Genomic DNA, 19,505 nt, shown 5'->3' on the forward strand with positions numbered 1-19,505 from the left:
GGCATTCAATAGGGTTTATTTGACTAAGTTCGAAAGCTGTAAATAGAATACCCAAGTCGACCTGTAACCCAAAACATCTCAAAATATATTTATATGTACGTAACGTAACACAATGCAAGCCAACGAGGCTGCCGATACTTCTGTACAACAAAACAATGGCCGGCAAGGCCAAACAGTATCCATGACACCCACGTTGTTCGCAGACTACTAGAAGAGTATGGCCGTGCATAAGTGACGGGACAGGGCCCCGTCATGCCCATAATATATACACACAAAATTATACCAAAACAGGAACAGTCTCCGAAGCAAGTGGAGCTGTCTGACTCTCAATGCTGACTCCTCCTAGGTGGCTGGATTGTCTGACCGCATCCCTGAACCTGCGGGCATGAAACGCAGCCCCCGAAGAAAGGGGGTCAGTACGGAATATGTACTGAATATGTAAGGTAGTACTGAATGATAAAACAAGGAAAAGCGTAACAGTAAGCAAGTTTAGAAAGCAACCCGGGAGTAACCTGGAACAGCATTTTGAACCATGCCATATGGTCCCTTACATAAATCCTAGCATACACAATATAAATATAGAATATCCTACTCGTAGCCGCTTCCGGCTAATAACACAATAGTCCCTTCGGACGGCCGCTTCCGGCGTAGTCATGATGGCCCCTTCGGGCAGCCGCTTCCGGCTTAGCTAGGGTGGCCCTTTCGGGCAGCCGCTTCCGGCTTAAGAATATCATAGACATATGTTAATATAGAATGAAACAACTTATAGAAGTCAAGGACATCAGTTATCGTAGAGTTTTTAGGAATAGGAGCTTATACATATATATCGACTATTATCCAACGTATAGGAAACTGAAGAGTGAAGCTCAATCACTTAAGAGTTCTAACATCAAGAAGTGAATAAGAATCATGAATCACAGACAAGACTTATGAATAGGATTACCTCAAAGCTCATGTCATTCATCACTTAAATCTAAGACATGCCAAAAGAAAGAAGGGTTAGCTTTACATACCTGTTAGCGACTATTCGCAAATCCGTTCGCCTTGTCGCTCTTTTAGCCTATTTAATATAAGAGTAACGTTAACGTTAGTAACTATACTTTCTAGTTCATAAATCCGTAGCCCATCGCTTATAAAACTTATTCTTTGGCTTATACTTTCCCGTTAAGGGTTTTTCATTATTTAAGGACTTAACGAAAATCGGCAGCATTTCCCCTATATATGCGCCTATCCCGAATTTCCAATTACCCTCTTGTCAACACAGAAATACCAACAACAACATATAGACATAGTCATATCTTCAATCTTTCCAACTTAACACGGATGACAATATGTTCACAATACCACAACTTTTATTTTAATTATTAAACTCCTTTACTTCGTCACACGATCCATAACAACCATAGCGATAACAACGTCAAAATTAATCACCATTTTTAAGCTAAAACATCCCATACTCACGGCCAACACAACAACCTAACATCATCATATACAACTCTTTATATTCAACACACATCTATCAATTTATACAAGTTTAAATCACCTTCAAAACGTGTATGAAAAAGATTAAATCTTACCTTAATAAACTTGGATTCTTAACCTTGATAATCACTTGGATGTTCACCACAACTTAACACCTTAATATCTCTCCAAAACCACACCAAGTTCGGCTAAGCAGCCATGGCCGAGAGCCTTTTTGCTTAATTTTTTTTTCTTTCTTTGCTTTGTATTCAACTTCTTGTGAAAGTGATTTAATGACTCACATTTGGGTGATTATTTAGGAGTCCTCTAGGCCCTACACGTGCCCTCCTATGTGGCATGTACTTTTTTTTAAAAATTAATTCGGGTGGGGCCCACTAGGGTAATTAGATTGATTAATTCTTAATTAGTTTAGTTGATTACTAATTCCTACATAATTATCTAATCACAATTAATTAATTCCTAATCTCCAATAATAATATTTTACACTAAATAAAATTTATAAATAATTTATGTTCTAATTAAAATTGAAAATTAAGGATTTCTATTTCGTGTCCGAAGATGATCCTGTCTTTAATTTGAGTCGACTTGCTTGCGAATATTTCGACGTATAAATATACGGGGTATAACACCAATGGTGGCGACAAAATCGGCAAACCGCTAGTACCAAGCCCGAGGGGCTTGTTTCAGGCCACAGAGGGACTTCTTCAATAGGCAGACATGATCAGGAAAAAATTGGGGTCCCGAAAACCCAATGGTTGATGCATATACACAGTGTCAGAAAGATTTCCATGAAGAAAAGCATTCTTGACATCGAGCTGGTGTATGGGCCACGAATAAGATAATGCAATACTTAGCACAGTGCGAATAGATGCTGGCTTGACCACCGGATTGAATGTCTCCTCACAGTCAACACGTTTCTGTTGAGACCTGCCATCACCTACAAGACGGGCTTTATGCCTCTCAAAAGAACCACTAGATTTCTTTTTATGATGGAAAATCCACATTGACCGAATCACATTAACATTAGTAGGCCGAGGAACTAACTCCCATGTCTTATTTTCAATTAGAGCATTAAATTCATCCATCATGGCATTCTTCCAATTTAAGTCATGGAGAGCACTTACGGGATTTTTCGGTAATGGAGAGATGGAGATAGTGGTCTCGGTGTTAAGGTTGGAGGAATATTTCAAATTGGGTTTGAAAATTCCATTACGGGACCGAGTGGTCATGCGGTGGAGCTGCTATTGGGATTGGGCCGTAGCGATGGAGGCGGGCTGGAAGTCAGCGGTCTAGGAGCAACGGAAGGGCTGACCTGCGGCGGGTTGGGCTACTGCTGGGGACTGAGATTGGCCGCGGGTGGAGGTGGTAGGGGATTTAGAGTGTTGGGAGATGTATTTCCAGAATTTCGTTGCATATGATGAGTGATGTATGGATTAAAATTATGGTCCAAAAATTCATACGTGTGAGAGGCAGGAGTATGAAGTTTATGTGTGCTCATCAAATACCACATGACGGGTAACGAAAATTTTCCGGGTTGACATGTCATAACACTTATATCCCCTATGATCGGAAGGGTACCCAAGAAAGACACAAGAAGTGGACCGTGCTTGTAACTTATGAATGGTGGTGGATGGAAACAAAGGAAAACATAGACATCCAAAAACCCGAAGATGGGAATAGTTAGGATCGTTTTGGTAGAGGAGTTGAGTAGGGGAAGAGGATCCGAGAACTTTAGTTGGGAGAATGTTCAAAAGATATGTGGCCATAGAAAGTGCATGATGCCAAAATGAGGGGGGCATCGAGGCATGGGTAAGCAGGGTCCGAATTACATTATTTATGGATCGGATGTGACGTTCGGCTTTTCCATTTTGAGGAGATGTGTGAGGGCAAGAGAGGCGGAATTGCATCCCATGTTTTTGAGCAAATAATTGAAGTGGCCCGTTATCAAATTCTTTCCCATTGTCACATTGTAAATTTTTAATGGGCCTTTCAAATTGAGTTTTGACAAGAGCATGGAATGTGGTGAAAAGAGAGTAAACTTGAGACTTCTTAGAGATAGGAAAAGTCCACAAAAATTTACTAAAATCATCAAGAAATAGTACATAGTAACGATGCCCATTAGAGCTAGCTACGGGCGAGTGTTGTTCACATATAAAGGTTGCATCTCAACCACCGTAAGAGCTACGGTAAGGTGATGATTTAAAGATGAAGTTAAGTGATAAAAATTGGGTTCTACTTTCTTAACTCCACTTATTTATGAGTTTTTAGTTTAGTGATTTTTGTGGAACTTGTTTCATAAATGTTGGGATACATGATCAATTTTGTGATGATCTTGAAACGCATGCTAAATTTAGAATAATATGTTTGACAAGCTTATAGTAATTTGTCAGTCTATTATATAAGGATCATGTGGAGTTAATTCCAAATTGTGGAATGATATGAAGTATTTAGATTGGATTTATAAATCATAATTATACTTGAAAGTGTTTATCATGAATTTGATGTCTCTTGAGCGAAGCATAATATATCTTTACACTAAGTATTGTATGTGCTTGACAAAACAGAAAATCTACATTAGTTGAGTTTAGTGATCTCTCCAAACTGGAGATTATACATTCATATTTATTTATAATTGAGAATATTTATATTTCTAAAGGGTACCTTTGTCTCCTAAGTTAATGAGCTTTAGCAATACAATAAAGTATTTTTTTTCACATACAAAGAGATTGAAGAAGTTGGTAGGGTCGACTTTTAAAGTTGCTTGGAAGAATTCAATTTTTCAACTAGTTGGTAAGCATTTCAGAAATGAAACAAAAAAAGGTATAGTGTTTGATGAGTATTTAGAGAATGGTATATATATCTCAAAGATATTCATGTTCAACTTATGATCTAATGAAATGTGGCAAACTATTAGAGTCAATTATTTGCACTTGTGAATCACTATACTTCGAGGTTTATTTTAAGTGATTCTTACTCTAAATTTTATTTTGGTATGAGGTACCTTTTGTTAAAAAATGATTCGTATTGAGTGAACAAGAGATGCTTCAGCATAAATATTGGTGATTAGATTTTGAAGGATAACAAAATTTCTTCCTCGTAGAGAATGAAAATATTCTCTTTCCATTCATTCGGCAAGTACTTTGGAAATGAGACACAACCACGTGAGGAGTATAATTCTTGTGATTAAAAGGTATGTAATAATTTTCTGGTGAGTGTCATCTTGCTAATTAGATATTAGCAGATTTTGAGGTAAAAGAGAGGGGAATGGTTAATATATAAAGTGTGGCCACAAAAGTGATGCCAACCATTCTTATGTATTGTGTGATACTACACGAAGTATAGCTTCTAATCAAATATTGAAGAGATTGACATCTTCTTGTTAAACATTTATTATGTGAGAAGATAGTGTAGTCATGGGAAACATTGGGCTATTGCCATTTTAATAGAGATAATCTTGAATGACGTCTACTCTTTCATGTGAATGCAGTCATAACTGGAAATTCATATTATAAGAGTTCAAGGATAAGTCACCAAAAATTATCCAAGAAATGTTAACGCTGAGGTTAGATTTCCAGTGCATAAATATACTCAAGGAATAGTGGGGGTGATAATACATACAAATGAGTTGCTACTCCTTTAAAGCCTATGTTTGACTATATGCACTGGTTTTCTGCACAACGAGAAGACTGAACTTTGTTCTTAACAATCTCGAGCTTATAAAGTGGGGTGATAGAGCGGTTGTGGACACCCTTGATGAGATTGTCTATGCAAGTAAGAAAGTGAGAGGCTGCTTTCTAGGAATTTTAATGGTGAATCCTAGAGAACTTGCTGAACAGGATTGAGCGCAAGGCCTATATTAATCGGCGCCGCCATTGCAGAGCAAGAACTCATATATAGTACGAATATGAATTTTATATATTCATATTCATTCTAAAGATTCAAGGCTAGTTAGCTACCTTTAGTTATGTGTTATACAAATACACAATAATATCCTTCGTGCGTTTAATTTCGAGTCCGCGTATTATTATAAAATAATAAGTGGGGGATTGTTGTATATGTGATAATATATAAGTATTATTTAATTTAATTAATAATATCTAAATAAATAAGAAGAGAAAGAATTCTAATTTGAATATGAAAGTACGTTTCTTACATTGGTGAACTGTTGTGTTGTTTCATTTTATTTATTCCAAACGTTGGCACCCATTGGGTGGTGTCTTATGCTTGCATATACAAAAAGGTATTTTGGCAGAATCTTAACATACGTATACTTCTGCAATTACCATTGTACTCTCTTCAACATATATTTCATTCATTCACTTCCAATTGAGTTGAGTTCTTGTGCTACAGAAAATCAAAGAATGCAACTTTGATATCTAGAGTAGGCATTATATCCTGGGGATGGACTTTTCCGTTAACCACTTGCACGGTGTGTGAGAATTTACTATCCTAAAGATAGTTTCCTGTAAACGTCTTGCCTATTCGTTCCGTATTTTTCAAATTGAATACTCGTTTCTTAATTTATGTTAGATTTATATTGTTCAGTGTCACTCCATTGGATTATTTTCAGACTTTTCTACAACACATGAATTAGTTATTCCATCTTCTACCCCGCATAAAATAATACATAGATTACCTCATAACTTATACATGTATTATAAGTTATGCGGGTTTCAAAATTGCAAGCCAAACATCGTACTAATTGTATACATGAATAACTTTCTTCCTAACTAGTTATAACCAAACGCAGTATAAGTATGCAGAAATTAATACATGACTAAAGAGTCTCTTTACTAACTACCAAACATGATATAAGTTATGCAGAATTTTAAAACATGAATAAAAGGCCTCTTTACTAGCTACCAAACGACCCCTAAGTGTATTATTTTTTAGTTTCGAATATTTATCTTTAGTGTGTTTTTTATTTTTTTATTTTAGAGCTATTTTATGGATCTAGGTAGATCATAACATGCTATCCTTAAGATCATAACTTGCTATCCCTTGAAGGATTTCTCCAAAGAAGACATTTCACCACTACACCATCCACTTTCATCTCCAACCATTGTCACCTAAGCGCCCACCACTATTAACTACCATCACTTAGAATCACCCCTCATTCATACCACTACGGCCTCCAATCACCATAGTCAGTCATCACTATCACTAGCCACCATTTATAATTATCATCTCCAACCATCATTACCACAACAATCACCAATAGCTAAGGACAATTACACACCACCAACAACCACATTAATTATATTGCCAACCAATCAGTCATCACCATCACCGTTAACTATCACTATCATTTGCCACAATTATCAACCACCACTACCACCAACTATAACCATTAACCATTAGTGACATTCACCATCACCACTAGCTATTATCACAATCACCACCTTTAGCCGTTAACACCACCGACCACCATATAATTTTTCAAACTATTTTGTTTGATATAATTTTAAATTAATTAGTATCTTATATTTATTGTTATTTTTTTTATATAGAGGCACGTTTCATAATTTGAGACGTTGAGAGAAAACAAATAGTCTTAATTATTTAGTTTTTAGATTTTAAGAAAATCTCAATATTCATATGAATATTCAGATTCAGATATTTTAGTCTTAATAAAAATTAATGGAGTAACATATTACAAAGACAAACATCAAAAAATTGTTTATACGGAAAAGGCTCAAATATGTCATCCAACTATCAGAAATGGTTTATTTATGCCACTCGTCAATAGTTTGGCTCATTTGTGCCATCAAACTATAGGAAATGACTCATTTATGCCATCGAATTATAGGGAATGACTCATTTATGCCACTCATCAATAGTTTGACTCATTTATGCCATCGCATGTTATCAAAATGACTCATCCATGCCATATTTCATTAAAGCTAGTTTTATAATACCATATATGACACGTGGCCTCCAACTAGATGTTCATTTTGGGTGGGTAAGGTGTATGGGTCGGATTTTTTATTAATTTGGTATTTAAAATTGGGCTGGTTTAATTAAACGACATAGACCTATAATTGGAGGCCACGTGTCATATCTAGTATTATAAAACCAGCGTTAATGAAAAATGGTATGTCATTTTGGTAACGGGCGATGGCATAAATGAGTCAAACTATTGATGAGTGGCATAAAAGAGTCAATTTCCTATAATTCGATGGCATAAATGAGCCAGTTCCTATAGTTCGATGACATAAATGAGCCAAACTATTGACGAGTAGCATAAATGAGCCATTTCCGATAGTTGGATGACATATTTGAGTCTTTTCCGTTGTTTATATCTAAGGGAAGCCTCTACCCCTGGAAAACATTGCAGTTAAAAAGGTTTGAAACTTTGAATGCAGTATCCTTGGAAAAATTATTATAAGTTCAATTGCTCAAATAATTAGCAGAAACAGATTCGAGATTAAATTCGTAGACGCAAAGTATTGGTTAGTCTGTTATTCGTGTGTGTATCAGTGTGTGCATATATATTGTAAGTCAAGTCGAAAGCAGTAGATGCAAGCACGCTACTGGCTACATCCCCACAAATAATTAGTGGTGCCATTGAAGATTCCTCTTACTATTGTTGTTTTATAAAACTCTTTTTAGTGATTTGGCTATCATTTTCAAACATCAAATCTTTATTTTCAACTACAATACAATACACGAACGAATTTTCAAACTTTGTACAGTTTGATTCTTGAAAAGCCTAGTAGTGATAGCTAATAATTCCACTGATTAATGCCCAGTGGCGGAGCCAGGATTTATGCCAAGGGGGTTCAAAAATATAAAGAAACCATAAATGAAGAAGCTAAGGGGGTTCAACGTCTACTATATATACATAAAAAATAATTTTCACCTTGTATATATAGTGCAATTTTTCGCCGAAGGGGGTTCGAATGAACCCCTGGCTGCTTACTAGGTCCGCCCCTGTTAATGCCTATAGAAGCATCTAATTAACCTACTACAACATGTTATTTTTCCTTTTTAGTACAGCATGTTTGATTTCCATTCTGTAAATATTTATATGTAATCTGATTAGTCTATATCGACTACTAGTATTTTGCTGCTTTACTTTTCTGATTCTCATAGTATTCTTGTACTTTAATAAGTTCTTTCCGATGTAATATCTATTATGTTAAAATATTTTTGTAAGAATAATAATAATGAGATTTTTTCATTCTAGCATTTCTTGTGTAATGCACATGCAACCAAGCTATATTGTATATTTTCAAACTTCAAAAGGTTAAATAGTTTAAAACATTTGGAATCTCCAAACAGAGTTAGCGGTATCGACACATTTTTATATTGACTTTTCATTGAAAACAAAAAATAAAAATCTCATACATTGTATGAAAAGAACAAGAACAAGAACAAGAACAAATAAGTAGTTCTGATTCTAATTAACACGGTACTATGTTGGTCATGAATGATGATAGGAGTATTATTTTCAAAATATTGATGCAAAATTACGAATTATTCTTTTAAACGAAAGATCGAAAAAGAAGTGTTTGGCCTTTAACGTGATTTGGCAAACGCAAAAACAATTTAGCAGATTCCTCACAATCTTCATCCCTCCTCGATTTGCTTCCTTACAGTCATTGTATACTGTATTTGCTGAAGTACAAATATGATCACACTTGACTTTTTAACGTGACTCTAAAATTTGAATAATCTTGGAAGGTTGTTGTACGCCAGTTTTCAAGTTTTGACTCTATCCCAAAGACAACTATTGGGAAACCGTCTTCTGACATTTTGTTTCACTCCTTATTTGTCTTTTATTTATCTCCATTATCTTTTATAGGTTGTAGCTTTGATCGTGCCAAATGGCACTTCTTCTGTCTGTATCTCAACTCTCTAGATAATGGGATCAAAGTAAGTTTGAAAACCAACTGAGTGCCATTTTTCATGTCGTATGTACTAGTTCTATACAGATTGTTGAATAAGTCCCCTTTATATATGAGTTCATAATGCTAGTTGGTGATACGACTGGTTTTGTTTGTGCATTTCAAGTATTTACACTAAATCAATGAACACATAATATGTGTCTTTTATATATACATTTAATCATAGTTAATTTGCATGTATTCTTACTTTAATTTTTGACTAACTTACCATATTTAATTTGATGTATACATTCCATGGGAAGAAGTATTTATGGTTGTAAGATTCATGTTTTTCCCTTATGTTACAAGGTATTGTGCCCTTAAGTTAAGTGTAATATTTCCAATTGCAATTATTTTTCGATCCATGTAAGAATCTAAAATTAAAATAAAAGTGAAATTGCAAGTTTGAAGATGAATCAAACTCTTGATATTGCAATGTGAGAAATTATGGCAAACAAAAAAGAAAGAGAAAAGAAAAAAGGAAAATGAAAAAGTGATAATTCCAAAATGTCGTTATGCGATAAATAATGTGGGCGTTTTTGTAATACTCCCTTGGTCCCAATTTATCTAAACTTTAAAGTTAAATTAACTCAACATTTTAACATTAAAAAATATATATTTAAAAACTAATGGAGTGTCAATTTGGTGAAAGTTGATGGAGAGGAAGTTGTGCTATTACATTTCCAAAAGAGGAGCAGCAAAATTTGAAATATGGGTGATAGCCCAAAACTCCAAAGCCTCGACATATATGAGAGAGACAGAGTAGTAGGAGTATAAAAGGATCACCGCGTCTTCACCGCCCATAACGAGAAAATTTCGCCTTTGAAATCATCATTTGGCAATAAAAGCTTTCACCCTCGCCACGTCCATTGTTCAAGGACCATGTGAACCAACACATTCCATAAACCAGGACACATCGATGATTTCCTCTCAATTTCTCGTTCGGTAATAACTTGTTGCATGTTTATGGAATACGTTTTTTTTTGTTATATGTTTATAGAAACAGAATGGACGAAGAAATGGAGGAATTCATTGTAGAATGTATGGAGGCATCGGAAATAGACTCGGAATATGAGTTTGACGCTGCTCGGTTTTATGATTTCTGCCGACCGGAGTCAACTTCCGAGGCTGAAGATGCCCAGCGCTGGTTTCAAACCTCTGGCAATTATCCGCCTTCTCGTAAGTCATACATTAAACAATTTGCATGAGTGTTTAACTAACCCTAAATAAATTCACTGTCCTTCTTTATGGGATACAAACAAGTTTCTGTGCAGGGATAACTTGAATTTATAATTGAACAAGGAGACTATTGTAAAAGGTGTCTTATTTCTGGACAGAGAAATTTAAATTAAAACGAAAATCAATAGTCCTGTTTCCCAGAAACTACTCCAACAGTTGGAAGATAAACTAGTGATATTACTTTGCTGATTTTGTTTCAATCTGAGAAACACCATCATTTGAGTTAATGTCTGTTTCGTTTAGCCAGTAGAAACCTTGTCTGTTGTTCTTCTGGATTGGATGCTTCTTGTCCTTGAAATCATACTTTTAGCAAGTTTATCTTAGAATGCTGGTGGAATGTACATTAATTTTTCTGATTCAGTGAAGACATAATATGGATCGTTTATAGTTCCAATTTATGCAGCACAGTGGGAATTCCGAGAGTCAACCAAGTTTTTCTTTGACCGGAATTTCTTTATATGCGTTTTCAATATTTTAAGTTGTTAATTATTGATTTATAGTACTTTTTACGTAGTTTCCAAATATATAAATTCTATTTCGAAAAACTTAAAGCTTCTATGTCCCAATTTACGGTCAAGGTTTAGAAGTTTGAATCTCGAAATTCCATCTATGCCACATAAATTTTGGGAAATAGAGAGTAATAGAATGCCTATGTTGCAAGCACAAAGTTTTGGTTTCAATTTCTAGTTCCTCTTCCTTTTGTTCCTCGTCCTTGTCCTCTCTCGTATATTTTGTGAATGAAAGGATTTTTATTGACAATATTGTATCATAAGTTGATCTTTGTGACAGCTATTATTTTTTTGATCCGCTTAGTGGAGATTTTTCTCTTGTGGTTGGTTTATGGTTTACTCACTCTTTCTTTTTTGATTTTTCCTGTTTATTTGGAAACTTCTTAGCTCTCATTATAAAGTTAAACCTGGGGAAAGAGATTACAGCAGGAAACTCAAATGGTTGCTCAAGGTTACAAGATGGGAAAACGGCAAAATCAAAAGGCAACAACTCATACGTTCCTGTTGGTTCTGAAGTTTCGCCCTCCAAATCGAAAAATAAAGGTATATATGTAGGCACTATCTCATTCACCTTTGCAGTTCTAGGTTGCAAAACTTCAGAGTAGTCTCATTTTTTAACTCACATCAGAACATTCATCTAATGGATCTATGTGCAAGTATTACAAGAGAAGCTCTGTTATACTGACACATCTTCATCGAATCATGTGTTGACTTTAACTCAAAGTTTGCCTTTTCGGTGTCTGTGCGCTTAAATTGTAGTAATCTGTTCTTTTTCATAGTTTTTTTTTTTTTTTTTCAAGTTAACTTACTTGTGCACTGTAGCAACACGAGATTTGAGCTAAAACTTGATATTCTGATTTCGGTTATCCTCTAAACTCCACAGAGGTACTTAATCAAATTAATCCTGTTCCTGAATCTATTCGACTTACTTTGACCTAACTTGCAGAAGAAATAATTACTAAGAAACATGCACATTCTAGATCAGTCTTTGGGCACTGCTAGTGCTAGTAGTTGCATGGTTAATTGAATTATTATCTTATCGTAATTATGGCTTGTCCGTTCTTTTCTCTTTATGTTTTTGCAGTTATAATAACTAGCTAAGTGATTTTATTAGGTTTAGTTTCAGTACTCGGTTGATAGTAGATTAAACAGTAATTATAGTAGCTCTGATATGCACATGGTTAACTAGCAAAAGTTCTGACAAAATAATTTCAACAGTGTTTTACTGGTTTCCTTGTCCCCGCTCAGGAACAATATCTAAAGGTCAAACTACTCATGAAATTTCTAAGACAAAGCCAGAGCCAAGATCTTCAAATACAAGAGGTTCAACTTTAATGAAGCCCACGGCTAGTCATTTGGCTAAACAGAAGTATGTAAAAGATATATTCTATCTTCTTTTCTTGAAGGTTATACTTTTGAATTACTATAAGATGAAATCTAAGTGAAAATTTTAGTTTCTTTTTCTCCCTCACGCCAGAAATTCTTAGAAACTATAATGTCAGTGACAATGTTACTTAAAAGCTGCAGTTCAGGCTTGTATATGTTTCTGCAGTTCATGGCATTCACCTTGTTAGCTCTCTTGACTTCTCAAACCAGTTTAAGTAATTCTTAATTTTTGCTTTCATTTTCTCATTCTTTAATTGCTAGGTCGCAGAAAACATCTGACAAGACTGATGTGACAAGCTCACAGAATTCTTTGGCTTTCGAAAATATTGCTACCAAAAGGCAAAAGCTAGAGATTGGTTATCTACTTAAGGTGCATGAAGTTATTCAATTACTGTTTGGTGATAGTATTATTTTGTTACCCTCTGGTTGGCTTCTAACTTTGTGTTTCACACATGTATCCTTAGAGAGCATACACCCTCACTTCTCTGTCCTCTTTCAGTATAATGGTTCATCCATCTTACTCCTTGGATTTTTTTCTCTTATGATCTATGCCAAGTTTAAATTGAATGACTTATTTGTACTTTCTTCCTAGATCTTGAGACAGTGTCTTCTCTATGACACTAATGCTATTTGCCAAAGGAATTTGCTGTTTGATCTTTTGTAACTTAAGACATTTAGGAAAGTGGTTAATTGGACTAGTTGTGGTTATGGAAAGCTATGAACTAAGCTACAAGTTAGGTGTGCAAATAGTATCCTTTTTTTGGCAATAGGTACTAGCCTGTTGAAATTACTTCAGTGATTGCACAAAGCAGGTTTATGCTGAGAAAAATTAGCAATTAGTTAGTAAGACATTTGGAGTAGCATTTACTATTCAAGATAAACAACAAAAGAATTGGCTTGATTTTCATCTTCCCAAGTGATATTGTTTTAGTGGCGTTAGATTTAATTGTGTACAGAATTAACCTGTTCAAGTTAGTTTTCTATCTATAGGATATGTTAAGAAAATATTTCCCATTCCTAAAAGCTGTAAACTGCTAGAAATTTTCTTAATTCCTCATTTTATCTTGCAAACCAGATTGCTCACTTGAAGCATCAACGTCTACTATCTCACAAGATATCCAAAAAGGTACTATCTGAAGGCTTCTTAATTGTGGTTTCATATTACAGATCCTGTTTGGGAACTTTTTAAGCATCATTTTTTCAGCTTGAGAGATTTTATTCTGTTTTGGCAGGATACCTCATCCATCTATAACTCGGCACATCCCAAATCTAAAGTTACTGTTCCAAGAGAACCTGAACTAGAAACTCTGCAGAGGGCACAAAGGAGAATGTATGCTTTTAAGTAAATTGTTTGGTTCTCTTAGTCTTGCATCTTGGTATAAAGCTGCTACCAGTACCAGTTGGTAATCAGCTTTGGGGTTTTCCTGATTAAAAGTTTCAGGTACAACAAGGACTCAAAGTCAAGTGAAATCACAAAAGCCAAAACCCAAATGCTTAAAGCACAGCCCTTGAACAGAAATGTTGGTATTCCGAGTAGTGCTCTCCTGTGAAAACATTTCAATAGTGATGACTTCTTCTCCACATAATATTTCATCTGAGCCGTATCCATTTGTGCTTTCTGCAGATACTCAAGGCTGCTACATTACCTCCTCTCAGAAATAGTAGAGCACCATTGCCTGAGTTTCATGTAATTAATCATGGCTTTTCCACTGCTCCTATTTCCGCATTGATGTTTAATCAATTAAGCTTACTGCTTACCTTGGAAAACAAAACACGTGCATTACTTCCCAATCTCGGTCTACTTAGCATGTTCTTTAGGTTTTTGAGATGGATGGAGTGCTGCTCAACCTTCACCTTACGTAGTATACTGTTAGTTTGGGTGTTTCTACATTTTCTCCTATCATAGAAAGAATTTTAGAGAAGTTACTGGTGCACATATTAATGTTGTTTGTGTTTCGATTCTCTAATTGGTGAGGGAGAATGAATTGGTGCAAATTATAGGAGTCTTTCATTGTCTGTTGACCATTGTGGCCTTTTGGCTTTGGGGAGTAGACTGAGGCCTTGTCTCTTCTTACTAACGTTGGTGTCTTGGCTAATTTGCATGCACCTCAATCACTCCACTACTTACCTTACCTGCATCCTCCCATCATTATTGATGTAGATGAGAAGAAGTCATTTAATTTTTTTGCCTATATTAAGATTCGAACCTTGGTCTCTCATGGTCTTACTCCCAATTTCAAACTGCTAGGCCACACCCTTCAATGCTGTAAACAACTGAGTCCTTATGAACTACTTTGCACTAACTCTAATAAAGTGTAGCTAATCTTGACAAGGAATTATGAAATGCCATTAATGATTTGACTCCACAACCATTTGGCAATCATATCCGGGCTTGCAGCATTATTCCTATACGAGGCTGTAAGGAAGTATTTTAAGGACTAGCAACTAATTGATGAAGCTAGATGTTGATTTGTGTTTGGTCTTTTATGCTCTAAGTTTTCTTGCACTTAACTGATGCACTTAAAGTTTATGACTAAATCATCATTGCAACATTTGCACATATTCTGCAACATTAGTTCTATGCTTTCAGTTGATGAAAGTTAATTTCTTTTGTTTCATTGGTTACAGCAGTTATCAAACTCTCCAAATGCCAATTGCGCCGCACAAAACGCTTTAGCGGACTTCAAAAGGTTGGATGGGCTTCTTTACTTCACCAGTGGAATAACTATATGTGAAAGAACAAAATCAAAACTGTGACGTTCTTAGTTTTGCTTAAAACAGCTCAACTATTTTCAGAGATCTCATGAGACATTCAAAATACAGTTAATTTCTCTTGGTGAAGAAGCATGTAGAATCTTATCATGAATAAAGTTAACATCACCTTTTTGGTTCACCATATAAAATTCAACCTAAAGCACCACAAAGTGTCGCTCCTTGTATAGCAAGTCCAGCTTGTGCTTATACTGTTTTGGGTTGTTTCTCAGACCAAACACTCAAAATGCTGTGAAGCAGGGAAAATCTGTAACATCGCTCAAATCAAGATCTCATAAATGTAACAAGGTAGCGCATTACCTGGCTTATTTTTTGCCTATATTGGTCTTTTTGACTTTTGACTACAAGGTATATGTTTAAAGAACATGTCTTCATACAGATATTTCCAAGTAGGGAAGATCATGGCATAGGTGACAACGTTGGACAAGAAAGAACAAACTCAATGGTAACACATGATTTCATTGTATGCTTTTGCTCCATTGAACGTGTCTTATCCTCTTTGGTTCTTTTCCTTCTTTTTGTTATTAAATGTTCATGTATCCTTATATCACAGGATTCCAAATCCATATTTGATCAGAAACTTTCAGTGCATCCGCCAATTGAACTGCTCAATAAGGTGCATGTTTTGAAATGATTATGCATGTCATATCGAATTCCTCTGTTGGTGTATCCTACCAGTTATGCAGTAGACTTAATGTATCAGACTTTTATATATTTTTTAGCAACTTACTCCTGTCTCAGCCAAAAAATTCTAATCTTGTTTCCTTTTTAATCGTAGTTATCCCTCAGATCTGAAAAGGAAACAAGTGAAGTGGCTAAGACAAAAAAGAACCCCTCAGCAAAGGTGAGCTATGGACTCTTAAAAGGGACTTTTTTTTATATTATGCAGACGAATTACTTCTAATAACCACTTTTGTTGTATAGGAGTTAAAGGAGAATGCTCCAAATTGTTTGCAGATTAAATTTCGGGTATGAAGTATAGAAAGATGCTAGATTCTTTTAACTGTTGACTGCAACTTCTTCTGATTGATATTTCAATTATACAGAAATGTGTTGGAAAGCCAAATCAGTGTGCGGCAGAGAGGGGCACCAGGATTGGGCACCACTCCAACATGAACAGGTATCATATTGCTTGAGTTTCATATAGAGGAAAACAGAAAGTCCAAAGGCGGATCGAGGATTTAAATTCTAGGGTTCAACATCTTAAATTTTTAGCACTAAATCATTATATTTTTAAAGTTATGGGTTCATATCTACTATTTATTGTAATTTTAGTAAATTCTTACACATAAATTTATGTCTCGCATCGAAAGTTTGGGGTTCAATTGAATCCAAGTTATAGTGCTCCATCCGCCCCTGAGAAAGTCCACAGAAGAACTTTTAATCAAGATAAACCTTTTAAGCTAGAGCTTCTGTTGTTTACTTTTAGAGTTTTATAAAGGGATACTTAACCATATCGCTGCATCCTTTGAGACCTTGTGCGACCATAGTCTTAAAGTTATGAACTTAGAGAGCAAAACTATTGTTTTACCTCATTTAAAATTCCCTTTTGGTTAGTCAGTAGACTCAGTACTATCATATCTCTTGTTTTATCAAATGATATTCTACAATAATAACTTGCCGTCCTTGATCCTTTAAACCCATCTCAGCAGCCATTTGATTGAACCAAGGTTGACATAAAGCAAGCATTTGCGTCTAGACATGCCTTATCCTTCCATGGCTGCATGCTTTGTCGTTCCAGTTTTCTTTGTTTTAGTGATCAACGATTTGAGGCCTGAACCCAAAAAAAGGTCTCATCACAAAAGGAAAAAGAAAAAGAAGCAGTATCATTGCTAGTTTGCTATCTTAATTTTTTTTTTTTGATGTTGTTAATCTTTGCATCTACCTTTCACATTAATCTCTCAGGAGCTTGGGGATCCGATGAGAATTTTGTGGCTAACATATGTGGTTGTTGAATTGCTGCAAGTTGTTGCTTGGATCTAAGATGGTTCCCGCACCTGCAGACCTCTACTTCATGGAAGGTAGATCCTCCTAACTCCGGGAGTTATGTGGAAGTATATGCCTTTAGCTATAGCAAAGAAATAAAAGACTGTCCTCGAGACTTGCAACACCAATTTTTTTGGCTAGCACTGTACAGCAAGTCAAATAGAGTGTATTCCTTTTGGTCTGTTATCTACATCAGCAAGGTACATGTGCTAGGAAGGGGATTATAGTCTTTTAATTACCCAATGTATAAACTTATATCAACTCAACAGTTCAAAAGGAAATGATCCAGAGAGAAAAATTGCTACTGTACGTTACTCGGTCGGATCCTCCTTCCTTCCGTACCTTCCAGTCCAAAGAACCCTTCGTGGTATCATTCTTTCTCCATCTCTCTGTTAATTGGAGGGAGTGCATCCAAGTTTCATTCCAAAAAGCTCTTCAAGGTATGCGACATTGCGAAGTTCAATTCCAGTTGGACTTTGCCATGTCTTTTAAGTCTAAGCATCACATAGGCTATTGTGCGCATGAGTTGGCTTCACTAACTCTTAACTTTTTTGCATGTGAGGGTTCTAATCGGGATTCAGGATTTGAATTTTCTGATTCGATTTCAGGATTCTACCACCACCTATTTGATTTACTGGGTTAGAAATTTATAATTTGTACTTTTTAGTGAATTTTTTAACACATACAAGGTCTGAGCCAAAGCATTTAGGTTAGTATGAACTCATATGACACACACTAGATCCTCTGCTGGTTCAATTTGTAAGACATTGAGATAGAGTTGGAATGACATGGGAAAGTGGCGTATAGGAGGCAATGGTTTTTTCTGCCTATTACACTCTGTTATCTCTAGTGATCACTTGGTATACGTACACTTATCCAGCATATTGAACTTGTGTATTCCACTCGCTCCTCATCTCTGAGAGCAACTCCTCTTTTTAGAATTTAAGAAACTACTAACCCTGACTATCTTTTTGCACTGCTCAAGGTCCAAATCACTGGCCTCGTTGGTTGAACTGTTATGGAGGAGCCATAATGAGAAGGCAAGAAGGGCCTGACATGGATGTCTGTGCTATAACAGTTTGTCCCTCATTTGAATAACTGTTTGACTTATTCCTCTTAGTAGCTGTCTCCATGTCTCAGACCTATTCTTTATAGGTTAGCATCACACCGCACGCAATGTGTATGTTTTCATAAAGATGAAGATTATTAATTAGGCTCTTCAATCCTAAAAACGATGAAAATTTTCGAACAAGTTTTATCTCCGTAGTTGGAATTTGGAAATGAAAAACATACTATACTGTCTCGAGTATTTCAGCATTAAATCACTGAAGAAACAAGTAAAGCAACAAATGGCAGTACGAAACCATCATTCTAAATTTGTTCATAATAAGCATTTTAAATACTAAATAATAAGAAATGACGAATATAAGACGAAGGAAATCCATTGAGTAAAATACTTCTTTACGTTCAATTTTAAAATATAAGCAGAAACTGAGTCTTCAAATAGGTGGTGAATTTACAAATTGTGAGACAACTAATTGACAGATGACAAGCCGAGCATCGGGAAATCATGTCATTTGAATAAAAATTGATATATCTACTCATTGCCAATGTGCAAGTAAATCAAATCAGTAATCATATCTTACTAAAAGTAGGAAGCTCCTACCTTCAAAGTTAATTTACTATTTTGCCCTATACTAAATTAAAATTGAATTTAATAGTAATATTTTAATTAAACTATTCCAATAATATTCTTTTACCAAAAAGTTAATTTTTTCTCCCCAATGAATAATAAATTAATTTTGTACCACTTACTGCAACCTATCCAAATCCTAAGTATTGTTGTGATCATCATCCGGTACTTTAGTGCAATGTACATGTTAATTACTATCTCAACCTTTGGATTTTAAAACGTACATTCCATACTTATTCCTTCTAACTTCCAACAATGATTACATATTCATGTATGGATCTTTTCTTCTTCTTTCTTTCACCTTATAAAAGTGGACTATGAAATCAATCAAGCAATTCGTCATTCTATCAAACCATTGTCAATTGGAATCTTTTTCCATAAAGAATACTGTTTTTGTTTGACACTATCTATACCATGCACAACCAATCTACAAATATTAAACCAGGTACATTTTTATCATTTTTCTGCTACTTTTTATGTTCGCTAATTTTATAGTTGTACCTTTTATTATACATATTTTCAGAGTTACTATTATGAAACTAGATATCT

The 19,505-nt window shown here is 35.2% G+C and overlaps 1 protein-coding gene across 6 annotated transcripts; it reads left to right on the top strand.

Moving 5' to 3' along the window:
- The first annotated feature begins 9,688 nt into the window (after positions 1 to 9,688).
- On the top strand, positions 9,689 to 18,546 carry LOC132631773 (protein TPX2-like). Of its 6 annotated transcripts, XR_009579054.1 has the most exons (17): positions 9,689 to 10,550; positions 11,507 to 11,662; positions 12,338 to 12,488; positions 12,767 to 12,875; positions 13,581 to 13,631; positions 13,738 to 13,835; positions 13,941 to 14,025; positions 14,130 to 14,192; positions 15,134 to 15,195; positions 15,490 to 15,565; positions 15,657 to 15,740; positions 15,831 to 15,893; positions 16,056 to 16,121; positions 16,202 to 16,246; positions 16,324 to 16,397; positions 17,183 to 17,298; positions 18,249 to 18,546. XR_009579054.1 is itself a non-coding variant. In XM_060347476.1 (16 exons), the coding sequence occupies exons 1-16, from the start codon at positions 10,379 to 10,381 to the stop codon at positions 17,199 to 17,201; spliced, it is 1,374 nt and encodes a 457-aa protein (XP_060203459.1). In that variant the 5' UTR covers positions 9,689 to 10,378; the 3' UTR covers positions 17,202 to 18,222. The 6 variants fall into 6 exon arrangements, 5 of the variants coding, with proteins under 5 accessions (XP_060203459.1, XP_060203461.1, XP_060203460.1 ...); XM_060347476.1 differs by lacking the exon at positions 18,249 to 18,546 and having other exon boundaries at positions 17,183 to 18,222; XM_060347478.1 differs by lacking the exon at positions 18,249 to 18,546 and having other exon boundaries at positions 13,947 to 14,025; positions 17,183 to 18,222.
- Positions 18,547 to 19,505: the final 959 nt, after the last annotated feature.

This window comes from Lycium barbarum, chromosome 3 (assembly GCF_019175385.1).
Source record: "Lycium barbarum isolate Lr01 chromosome 3, ASM1917538v2, whole genome shotgun sequence".
In the NCBI taxonomy this organism is placed as follows: domain Eukaryota; kingdom Viridiplantae; phylum Streptophyta; class Magnoliopsida; order Solanales; family Solanaceae; genus Lycium; species Lycium barbarum.

What these genes read in the sequence shown, in the direction of transcription:
- LOC132631773 (XM_060347476.1), top strand. Translation starts at nt 10,379, where the DNA reads ATGGACGAAGAAATGGAGGAATTCATTGTAGAATGTATGGAGGCATCG. An exon ending in CTCCAAATCGAAAAATAAAG is followed by an intron (nt 11,663 to 12,337) that starts GTATATATGTAG and finishes TAATTTCAACAG; the next exon opens with TGTTTTACTGGTTTCCTTGT. An exon ending in CACAGCCCTTGAACAGAAAT is followed by an intron (nt 14,026 to 14,129) that starts GTTGGTATTCCG and finishes TGCTTTCTGCAG; the next exon opens with ATACTCAAGGCTGCTACATT.